The sequence below is a fragment of the Centruroides sculpturatus genome, unplaced genomic scaffold (assembly GCF_000671375.1).
Source record: "Centruroides sculpturatus isolate CEXI.00-Female unplaced genomic scaffold, Cexi_2.0 scaffold640, whole genome shotgun sequence".
In the NCBI taxonomy this organism is placed as follows: Eukaryota; Metazoa; Arthropoda; class Arachnida; order Scorpiones; family Buthidae; genus Centruroides; species Centruroides sculpturatus.
In genome coordinates, this window is record NW_019384805.1 from 429,592 (window position 1) to 442,043 (window position 12,452).

Below are 12,452 nucleotides of genomic sequence, written 5' to 3' on the forward strand. Positions count from 1 at the left end.
TTTAACTTACGTCAAGCCGTATTTTATATACTTATCATCATATTTCCTATACATAGGCTTACGTGTCCTCATTGTTGCTTTCTTCTTCTAAGAAGAAATTGGTAACTTTTTTCTCGTGCAATTTTCTAGTGCAGAAATTGGTACCTTTTTTTTCTTTTGGATGTAAAAAATTTCTTCATCATGTCAATAGGAATTATCCGAAAGAGTCGAAAAAATATTATGAACATACAATATAAATTAAACATACATTACATCTCTGAATTGCTACGATTCGGTATAATATTCTCATTAATGTAAACTGGGCCAGAAGGTACAGGAATACTCTTGAATTTTCAAAGAAACTAAGATATTGCGAGCAATGAGTTCCACAAAACAGAGCGCAAGAGATGTTATTTCCCGAATGTTCATCAGAACTCAAGGTCAATAATTTGGCGTTCAGCATGTAAGAAACAAAAAGGGCTTCGAAGAGTATAGAAAAGTTTACGCGCGATTCGTTGTATATTTTTAAATATTAATTTAGTTAATGGGCTTCCTGATAGGAAATATAAGATAATAAATTACAGCAAAATAAACACTATTCCCGAAAATCTCATTTATGTAGAAAGAATATAAGCCTATTCGTAAGACATCATTTTATTATTTCTAACCACTAAATAGGAGCAAGAGAATAACCTCGCCTTTGTCATAGTTTGTATTATTTAGCAACACACGTGAAAGCTACCAAAAAATAAAAACCGCTGCATTATAGGAAACAACTCTCTAATTGCTAGTATTATTTAATTGTACAACTACATACATATATGTATGTACTTGTACAATTGTATGTACACACAATGTATAAAAAATGCAGAAATAAATAATAGATATTCAGTTGACTAGAATATTTTAAGAAAAAATAATATTTTTATTATTAAATCACTCGTAATTTCATCCATTCATCTTTGACACGAATACACTTAATTCATGTATTTCGTATTTCTTGCATAACTACAATCAGAACATTGAATGATTCTAGTAGGTTATTTCTCAAGATGTGCAGGTTACCAGGTTATTTCTGAAGATGTACAGTACACTACTGTGCGAGTGCAAATATAGATTTCCATGCAACACAGAAATAAAATAATACAATTAAATTCTGATAAAAGATTTAATTCAACCTTTTACTATTATACGAATACAAGTAAATATTCTTAAATGCATAAACTAAAAATTAAATTTTTGTTATTAGAGATACGCGAATACTAAAGTAAAAATTTAATTGATATATTTTATTAACCTGTGTTGGTTTTCAATTCATTACTAGTTCGAATATGCTTCTCTCATACATATAAACAAAACTATAAATCATTTTTTTCAGAAACAGCAGATTAAATGATTGACCTTTCGAAAAATTGTTATTATCGACATAACGAAAAAATTCTTGTTTTCGATGCAGAAATAGTCGAAATTCCGTCTAAATAGACTTATTTCGTATGTCATTTCAATTTTGACAGATATTACCGTTGCTTTTAATGGATTAATGAATTATGGATATTCAACATCATTACAAATGAAAAACAAACGTTTTAAATTCAAAACGAAACTATAAAGAGTAAATCTTTATTGCATCCTTTCAGCTTAATTACCCTCTTCTTAATTGACAATTTAGTTAACTTACGTTATATGTTACTGTCTGGTCGACAAATTATTTCAGAAATATGATTTTTATCGAAGCTGATAAATTTCGTCGGTGTTTCCATGTTAATTTGATTAAAGATAAAACAGAAAACATAAGCGTTTAGATGTACAAAAATAATAAACAATTGGAACGTTTTGGATTTTTTATTTAGAATTAATTTGCATCAGAAAGTTTCTTAGTTTATAGATCTCTGTATACGAATAAATTCTAGTTGTATAATAATAATCAGGAATCATTGAAATAAGGTGTCACCAATTTTGAGTTATTTTTATTATAACATTTCTTCATCACTGTGAGAATTTGTGACGAAATTTTTTGAGTGCAATTTGCAAAACCTGTACACATAAATTCAGACTGTCGTCGTTCCATTCGTACGTCAGTTCGTTTGACCGCCTGTCTTCGGTTAATAAGGAAACCACCGCAGAGGAGACACAGCTTAGAGATAGAATGCCCCAATTACGTAAATAATACGACAGAAATAGACCGGCAGTCACGTTATTTCAATTAAAAATTTATCTCGAAAGAAGTTTGAAAAACTTTTCAATGCAGTATACTGTAATCGCTCATCTACAAATATAATAGGAAGATAGACAGATTAATTCATAAATATCGAAACGCTTAATTAAAAATAAGGCTACATAAATTGCTTGAAAAATTAATATTAGTTTTAGATACAGGACTGTACAAACATGCAAAAAGCAACAGTAAATTGAATAATACGATAAACACGAAAAAGTAAATCGAAAGATATTTGCTAGTAGGTGAAGAAGATGAAATCTGTTTAATATCAGCGTTTGTTTATAAATACGAAATCGTTCGTCGGTCCATAACTCTTTCCACATATACCTGAGCTTAGAACTTATGGTTGAATATAAAAAACTAGATTATAAAGATAGATGCAAAATAAGTACAGTAGAGCGTCGATTATCCGAATTAATTCGGGACTGGGGTCGTTTGGAAAAAAGAAATCGATATTTCGGATAACCGATTATGCACGAAAAATATATTAACTCATACCATGTTGAAATGTTTCTCTGTTACGTGTCGCTTCGCGTTGAATTTTCGTTGATGTTAAGCCGAACGTAAACGTTTTAAAATATTAATCGTGACTATTCTATCGTTAAAAATTTCTTTTTTTTTGTACTAACAAAAAATATATATTGAAAAATATAAAAACAATAAAATGTCATGCTTCAGAAGTTAATTTAGTACCAAAACCGTAAAATATTTGAGTAGGCCAAGATATAGCCAAAGATTGCAGCGCCGCAGCACTGGCGAAAGTTTAAATTTGCCGACTGGAATTCTTTCGGATAATTGACTTTCGGATAATCGACGCTCTACTGTATAATTGTTTTAATGCGACAGAGTTTTCTATTTAACATTACTTTATAGGATTTTTCTGACTTGCAAATTTTCTCTACTTTTCTTCAAAATGTTTTCTGTAAATACTTTTTTGCTTCATCGGTGTGGTTATCTCTGATATAATTTCAACATGCAATTTGCATGTTTAATAAATGTGTAGAAAATGTTTACGGCCATAGTTTCATAACTGTTTGTTTCTGATTATACTGCAATTTTTGTGGAAGTAACACTTTGCTCGTGTCAATTACATTTACGGTTGATATAGAAGTAAAGAAATATAGTAAGAAATAAATAAACTTTTATTCCATAATTTCATATTAGAAAATTAATTTACAGTATGTATATTTTTTTGATAATTATAAAACTGGCGTTGCACGTCTTCAGATAAAAATTAATTGATTTTTTAAAATTTAACATTTATCACGCAACTGTTATACCTCTTTCCACGATAATCGATATTGCGGGCACGATTATATTTATTTGTATTATTCACTACATTTGCAATCGAACCACTTAAGTAAATGCAGCTCGTGAAGGAGGCGAAAATGAAATACACAGATTTACTTATCCTATTGGTCTCAGTTAAATTCTTGATAGCAGAAGCCAGTAAGTAAGACGTTAATTATATTATTAAGCTAAAAAAATAAACTAGCTTCTGAATTATTATTGTTTAGTTTTATCAATATCTATATATGATAGCAAGAGTTAGGCGATATCAATATGTATTTAGGCTTTGGTGTTTCGAGTAAAATTTACCATAATTTAATTGTAACATATATAGTCATCTTCGGGTTAATAACCAATCGTGTTAATAACCAAATTTTTGTTTTTATTGTATTTTTAAAAAACAAGAAAAAATATAGTGTAACTGGCATCGATTCTTTCTGTTTGAAATTATTTCATGTCTTACATACATTATGAAGTTACAATGGTACGCGAACTTAATTCGCTTTAGAACAGGGGTGTCCAACCCGCGGCCCGCGGGCCGCATGCGGCCCAAGGCAAGTTCCAATGCGGCCCAATAAACATGTAAACAAAACCAACAAATGTTTTAATTTTTTTTTATTATTTATTTATTTTAACGGCATAAACTCAAAAAAGAAGTTTTACAAAGTCGTAACCTTTATTCATATTTTATTTTTGAGTGGAAAGGAAATATTTTCAAATACTTGGATATGTATGAATGAGGAAAGATTACTTAATAAAGCTGGAGTTGTGACTCAAAGGATTATAGACCAAATTTGGGGAAAGGAGAGAAAGGGCAAAAGATAAAAAGTAGTGAGAAAGGTTAAATAGATCTTCTGTTATGCAAATATTGACCCTTAATTTTCCAACCTTTCTCACTTCTTTATCTTTTGTCCTTTCTCTCCTTTCCCTGCATTTGGGTGTATAATCCTCTGAGTCACAACTCCAGCTTTATTTAGTATTTCTTCCAATGTTGCAAGATTTGGATACATTGCGCCAAATGTGGCTATGTTTTTTGTTTGATGTAAAAAATATCATTTGGCACTTTGGCTACTTTTTGGGCTACATATTATTTATAAATATATTAGTTGAATAAAAATGCACTTTAAAATGGTGATTTGTCACTTTTTATTAATTTCAGACCCAAATAAAACAAATATTTGTGTTTTTCAAATAAATTTTTGTTTGTCTCTTTTATAATAAATGAATTTATCTATTTCTAAGTAAAAATTGAAAGTGTCTGTAGAAGTAATTTTTAAAATACCCTTTTTTATGATAAAGTTTTAATACTTATTATTATAATCTAGACATGTTAATCCTTAAATATACTTGTATATTGAGTCACAAGTATATATAATATATACTTGTGGCCCAAAACACCTTGACTTCTTCCAATGCGGCCCAGAAAAACAAAAAGGTTGGACATCCCTGGGATAGAGATTCCATAGCATGTAAAATCTGTTTAGTAAAAGCCCAAAATTTTTAATACTCAATTATATTGCACCACCAGATATATTGTGCCATTTCTTTGTCTCTTGAATAGTATGATGTAATGAGGGGCTACTGTGGCAGTATGCCATATTCTATGTATATCTTAATTTTATTATATATATATTCTTCAATTTTGACTATTTCTCTACTCCTTTGTTCTGCTGTTCTTTTTGTTTTCCAAGTTTCCAGAACTTTCTCACTCAACCGTTTCCTTGAAAGCGTGGGTGGCTAACAATAGAAAGAATGAACCCTGACAGCAGAACAAAGGTGAGACACTTTTTGGTTAGAAGTCAAAGAAGAGAGATGTACCCAGGGAAGACTCCATCTCATTTAAGGCATCAGCTGGAGCTACGGAATATGGTCTCAAAATAAGAGGCCTATGAGAAGGGAACATCATGAAGAAGACTCTAGAGTGGGAAAGATTCCTCAGAAGAGATCCCATTTTCTTTTTGAGAGATATCCAAAGCAATATAATCATAAGGATGTCAAGATTGGAATCAAGCCATATCATCAAGAGATATGCAGAGTTGGGTACTCTTTCCTAAAATCTTATTTCCTCATTCTTGCTCTTTTTGCCTATCCTAACTTAGTTTTAACTAGATTAAAGTTCTAGTTTTTAGGTAATTCGGTCCACGATAGAGATATTCAAATGTACCACGAATGTAGCATATGTATCCCCTTATACTAGTTTTTTCAAATCATTAATTGTAAAGTTTTATCACATGTGGAGAAATCATTGTGTATATATATATATATCATAGATAAAAATCTGGGTACTGTATCAGAGTCAGGACCTGAAATCTTTGTTTCTGATCAAAAATAAAGTTTGTTCTTTGTGCATCATACTTCATACTTTCGTCATATTTTCTTCCACGTGGAACATCACACTACTATTTTGCTTGTAATTTCAGTAACTGAATGTCCACTTGCTTTCAATCTCCAAATTTCAGTTACTTCTGAAGAAAATTGAATTTCTTTCTAAATCTTGATTTTTCTGTTATTTCTTTGTTAATTTCATAAATAACCATTATAAAAACAGTATTTTATTGTTAACAATCATAATTTATGTCATTTGTTATGAATTTGTGCAGTAATTTGCTCAAAAACAAATAAAATATTATTATTACCTAAACTTTTGGGACAACAATGTTAGCACATTTCTATTATTCTAAGCAATTTAGTAACTATTAAATTGTTAAATTTATCTTTTTAATAATATTTAATTCGATGTATTGTGATCTCATTTCACTTATTAAATAAATTGAAAGTTCAGTATTTTAAAAATTCTTCATGAAAAATTATTTTACCTAAACTTTTGGGACAAACCTTGCAACAGCATTTCAGGCATTAAATATAAATTTATATTATAAAAGTATTACAAAGTATTTATCATTTTATTCTATTCAGTTATGACTGGGTTACTATAACAGTCCTTGTAAGTTTAGTTTTTGTATAAAGTTAGTTTTTATTTTTCAAATTAATCTATATCTATACAATATATAAAGCATGAATGTTTGCTAGAGATAACCTTAAATACTACCAAATTGATTTTTAAAATTCTTTTGCTATTGGAAAGCTTATTTCTTCCAGATGATCATAGGCCATGTACTATTTTCATATTTAAAAAGGAAAATGCACAAAAATGATGTTTTTACTGTTGCATTTGCCTTGCAAATTGCTCTGTTCAAGGTTAATCCTCTTCACCACCTGGTTGGCTTTTTTAAATTTATTATCTTATAGTTTTGATTTGTGTAGTTTGGGTAGTTGTGAATATGCTTTCTTTCCATTGTCTTGGTCATTTGTTTCTTATGTTATCAGACACAACTATAAGGAGCAAATTTACTTCCCTTAGATGAAAATAAACTTTTGTAAGTAGGCCTATAATATTTTTATGTGTTCATTATTTTAGTATTAATCCTGCCATACCATTATTTTAAAAGTAAGAATTAGTTATGAGATAGCTAACTATATAAATTGCATTCTTTCGGTTACTTTTCAGGTGTGGTGTTACAACACCATTTTAATATATTTTTTTTAATATATGTATATGTGGGGGCCGAGGGGGGAGAGAAATAAAGAAACTCGATGAATGATAATATGTGATATGTATCGTCATCGTCTCCCTTGCCGTTTGGATTGCCGAGCGGTAACAATCAACGACATGTGGAAGCAGTTGAGTCAGAGATAGATGCATCGTTTACAAACAACACAACCGTTTATTAAACACGAAAGAAGCTTACAAGATTTCCGCGATCTTGGAAGTTCTGCGGCGGCTCGGCCTCTGGGTCTTCCTCTCCTTTCCAAGATAGTCCCATTTTGAAGGAGTGTCCTGGTTCGTGAATGAACCGTTCCATCACGTCTCGATGACTCCGGGACGATGCGTTTGACTTCCGTTGATGAAAAGATGTTGATCCGAGGTCGGGAGATGGAGACGAAGACACACACACAACAACAGATTCGTCACTTGGAACTTTCGGGAGAAGAAGCCGTCACGTCCTCAAATTTCCGGGGTTTTATCCGTTTTCTCTCAGATTCCCCTTTCCGATTGGTCTCTCCTCGTCACCTGATGACAATTCGAAACCTTTCGGGGGCGCAGGAGAGGTCAAAATCGAGGTTTAATTCGATCTCCAACCGGAAATGATCGACGGACTTACATTCTTCTATTGTTTAAAAGTTAGCGTCGCGTTTTCATAAAATAAAAATCTATTTCTAACTACTATATATTTTTTCTTTAAAACAATTATTTTAACACGAATTTTAGTGAGGGTTCGGACCTTTCCAGAGCCTCACATATATTCTTATATTTTTTTGTTTGTTTTGTGACTGTTTGTCCACAGTAGGGGAAGCCACTATTACCTTTCATTGAGGGATATTTAAGGTGTCCCCGTTGTTTCTTACACCTTGTTTTTTATTTTTGGGGATTCCCACTATAAAATTGGGAAGACAAGTGAGCAAGAAACACAAGTGAAAGAAAGTGTGTATGGAAGACAACAAAACTTTTTTTATCCATTCCCATTGAAGATTTTGGAAAAGACTCTTCTGAATGAATTATCTCCAAACTTTGTTATTGACAAGATTCAACAAAATGAAATATTAATAGTTAGTTTTGTACTAGAGGTCAACATGGAAATTTTGGACTTTCATAACAGCAGGTATTTGTTTAGTACTATACATGTTGATTATTGTTAGCAAAAAATCATTTGAACAGGAAAACATTGTAACTTTAGCTACATGTGTCAATTATTGTAACTTTATTTGTCCTTGGTGCAAATTAAATCAAGTTCCCCTTTGTTTTGTACCATTGGGAACTACACAGGTGCATGGATGTGCAAATGAACCTTATTGATGATAAAATGCCTAGAAGAAAGTTGTAATTGTCACAAAATAGCCATCCATCTGCTTTAAATCAGGGATGCAAACATGAAACATGATACCCTATGGGAAACATGGACTACCGTAAAACTTGGACCCATCATTCCTTCTCTTTGATTTCATTCCCTATCCTCAAACTCTAACTTTTTGAAAGATCTGGACAAATTTTGCATAGTTACTCTCTACAATCTCCAAAAAATATATGCTACTTTAAAACTTGGACCCTTACACCTTCCCTTCTGTTTCATACTGCACAAATTGCCAAACTGTGGCTGATTTGCACCATATTTGCATAGTTGCTCTCTGCCACCCTGTGGGAAACATATGCAATCTTACATTGAGGACAACTCAAATCTCTCTCTAAGTTCCAGTCACACTGGGCATTCTTTGCTAGTATTAAATAATAATAAAATATCACATTACATTTGTTTTAGTATTTATATATTTTTTGATTTTATATATTGCTAATTTATCACAATGGATTATGCCAAACGATAACACACTAATATATAGCCCATTATATAATAAACACACCAAACGATATGCCAAATTCAAAGAATTTGGCATATCGTTTGGTGTGTTTATTATATAATGGGCTATGGTTGTTGATGTTTAAAAGTAATATGTATGAACACAAGTTTGGAAAAATATGTGATCACAAGTGACACTAAGATGCTAGTAAAATGAGTGCTAAACACAGACTGATGGAGCATGCGCACATTTCAGAACTTTCCCTCTCTTCGTCACTTGTTATGCAAAACATCGCTCGTTAAGCGAGGCAATTTTTTACTATTTATTTTGCTTGTTATGCGAAACACTCATTATGTGAGGTGCTTGTTAAGCGAGGTTCCACTATATCTGTTTGTCTAACATTGAATAAACTCAAATTTGTCACTACTAGAATTTTCTTGTAGCCACAATGTTTATTCTTATTATTTTACCAGTCATTAAGACTCTTGCTATAAATTTGCATTGATGTATAAGAATTTTGTTATAATTTAGAATGATTATTCCAGTGGCACAAACTGCTTTGATGGAATTGTACATTCTCTAATGTTTTCAGAAAGCCAGGGCTGTGGAATCGTGTAAAAATCTACCAACTTCAACTCTGACCCCAACCAGAGGTGGACTTGTTAACAAAATAGGCCCAGGAATTCTGATGTAATCATGTGACATCAGAATAAAAGCTTCAATAAAAGTTCTAACAAAGATAGAATGTAGAAACTTTTTTATTTTAATGCTAAAAGACTCCTCTAAGTAATGACATTCAATATATAAATATGTACCAAAAAGTTCTTCTCAATATCAGGTGTGGCAGCTGATGAATACGTAGTTTGAGTATATGTCTCTTTAATCCGAATCGATAAAACACGGTAGACTTTCTCTCAGCTATAAGGTTAGGTACTCCTTTATTGGAAATCACAAATGCATTTCGGGCCTATATGAGCCCTTGATACCACACCTGATATTTGTAAACCTGAAAACATTGTAACTTTAGCTACATGTGTCAATTATTGTAACTTTATTTGTCCTTGGTGCAAATTAAATCAAGTTCCCCTTTGTTTTGTACCATTGGGAACTACACAGGTGCATGGATGTGCAAATGAACCTTATTGATGATAAAATGCCTAGAAGAAAGTTGTAATTGTCACAAAATAGCTATCCATCTGCTTTAAATCAGATATGAAAATATCTGAAAATAAAATGGAAAATGAATTATTTTATTTATGAAAATAAAATGGAAAGAAAAGAAAAAAAGAACAGTTATTCTGATAACGTCTTAGAGTACACAATATAGTATTGAATACCTTACAGGTTTTTAATTGTACCTGTGTAATAGTGTCATCCAATACACATTCATGTTTTTTTGGATTATATAAAATATCATTGTTAGAGTCATATAATTAGAAAAGCGTTGCTCTGTCTTCTAAGCATTTACACTGAAGAGGGGCTCATATAGGCCCAAAATGCATTTGTGATTTGCAATAAAGGAGTACAGTACCTAACCTTATAGCTGAGAGAAAGTCTACTGTGTTTTACTGATTCGGATTAAAGAGATATATACTCAAACTATAAATATGTATTTGATAATTTTTACTTTCCTGGCTGTTATATATAATAGAGGAAAAGTGTAGTGATTGGTCAAAAAATGACCCCCAAAATTTTTTACATTTAAGGATTCCAGACACCTTAAAATGTAGAGATATGAAAAAGATTTGGAGATTTTTTTCCAGTAAGTATGGATGTTAGAATGTGTAGTTTGTGGCAAGATTTTGTTCACCCTGTTTGAAATCTTAGATCCTATAGTCTCAGTAGAAGGGCAGCCTACCTTTCTATTGAGACTACAGAATTTCTGCACTGAAGAAAACACTTGGTCACTGACATGATCATTTTAAGTCTGGAAATGATGCACAAATATTACAGTGCTAATTTTGAATTACTTGCATAAAAACAGAAATTAACATGTTAATTTTTAATGCTAACATTACTTCATAATATTTTAAATCAATTGATCATTTTCATCTTACAGAATAATGTACCATATTGGAAAGATTTTCATTCAGCTGTATTTATTGATAAGAAAATGTATCTATTTGGTGGACAACAATTGAAAAGAAAACAAAAAATTTGCAGTAATGAATTAATTTACCTAGATACTGAAACAATGACATGGAATTATTTGTATCCAAAAGGAAATGTTCCTCAAGGAAGACGTAGTCATTCAGCTTGTAAGTAACTTTAATTAATTTAAAAAGAAGAAACAAAATATAAATGTTTTTACAATAATAATGATATTGTAAGTTTATAAAAAATTATTACATTAGTGTTTTAAACTTATGTATGAAATGTTTAGTTAAAATGCATATACATTTATCTCTTAACTTTAAATGGAATTTACATATATCCAGGTTGTGATCAGTCAAAGTTCATGGAGGTTCCCCATAGAGCTATTTTACTTTTATTGCTTAATTTCATGCTTATACAGGGCCGGATCATCGCATAGACAAATGAGACAAATGTCTAGGGCCCGGTCAAACTGTCTATTTTGAAAAGATTTGTAAATAAGATAGATTACTTTTCTGTTGGACAACTGTATAATACTGGTAAAACTGGTAAAATATTATATTATTTAAATATTAACCAAAAAGGTTAAATTAAACAAGTAAAACGGCAAAACCGTATTTGGGACACGACTATGTCTCCGAGACACTACTAAGCAGAATCACTTTGACGCTCAAAGCGGATCTCTTTCTCATTCTCCAATCTTCTTTGGTATCACTGCTTTTGGGCGCGATCGTTGAAACTTCGCCAGCCACAACCACGAGGTCGTCCACCATGCATTTTTGATGAAATTAACCTATCCAATTTCGAAATTTCTCTCCGTTGCGTGTCGGCCCAGGTTGAATTTTTGTCGATGCCTAACGAAAATTTCTCGTCTTTGAAAAATTAATCATGGTTATTGTATCGTCCGAAATTATTATTTTTTTATTTTACACAAAGAATATACAGTTTAACCTGATTTTAACTGTCAAATTTTTACTGGTCCCATGATTTTACTATACTAGACAATGTTAAAAAACCTACTTGTAACGACATAAAACCCTGTTTTAATGTCATATTTGAAGCACTCCCAAATTTACAAAATTAGATTACAAATTTTATTTAAGAAAGAAAATACTACGTGTTCAGTTCTAGGGTCAGAGTCCATTTCCTTGAACGACTATTGGTGGTACTCTCACCACCTGACTTCGGTTTGCTTGTTTGTAGAGAGAGTCACCATTTTGTATTTTACTTTCACTCGGTTCTCGGTCCCGAGTACCTACAAGTCAGGTTTTTTTATGCGCGCATGATTTGGGCACTTAATACTCTGTGCCAAATTGCAACTTCTGACATGTACTCCGTCATACCTCTAAGCTGGTAACACAGCATGCAGTACGATTTTATAAACAAGACATAGTCTTGTTGACAATTATGTTTTTTAAGGTAATATTGTTATTTTACAACAACTTTTGTTAGACATTTAATAAAACAAATTTCAATATTTTAAATTTATAAACAAACTGTTCAAACTTTTCTAGAAAAA

The 12,452-nt window shown here is 31.4% G+C and overlaps 1 protein-coding gene across 1 annotated transcript in view; it reads left to right on the forward strand.

The window, feature by feature from the left end:
* LOC111629649 (kelch domain-containing protein 3-like) overlaps window positions 1–12,452 on the forward strand; it is a 41,490-nt gene that overhangs the window by 11,198 nt on the left and 17,840 nt on the right. Inside the window, exon 5 of the mRNA XM_023373533.1 lies at window positions 10,899–11,097. Within this exon, the coding sequence (XP_023229301.1) occupies window positions 10,899–11,097 (199 nt within the window). The remainder of the gene's footprint in view (window positions 1–10,898; window positions 11,098–12,452) is intronic.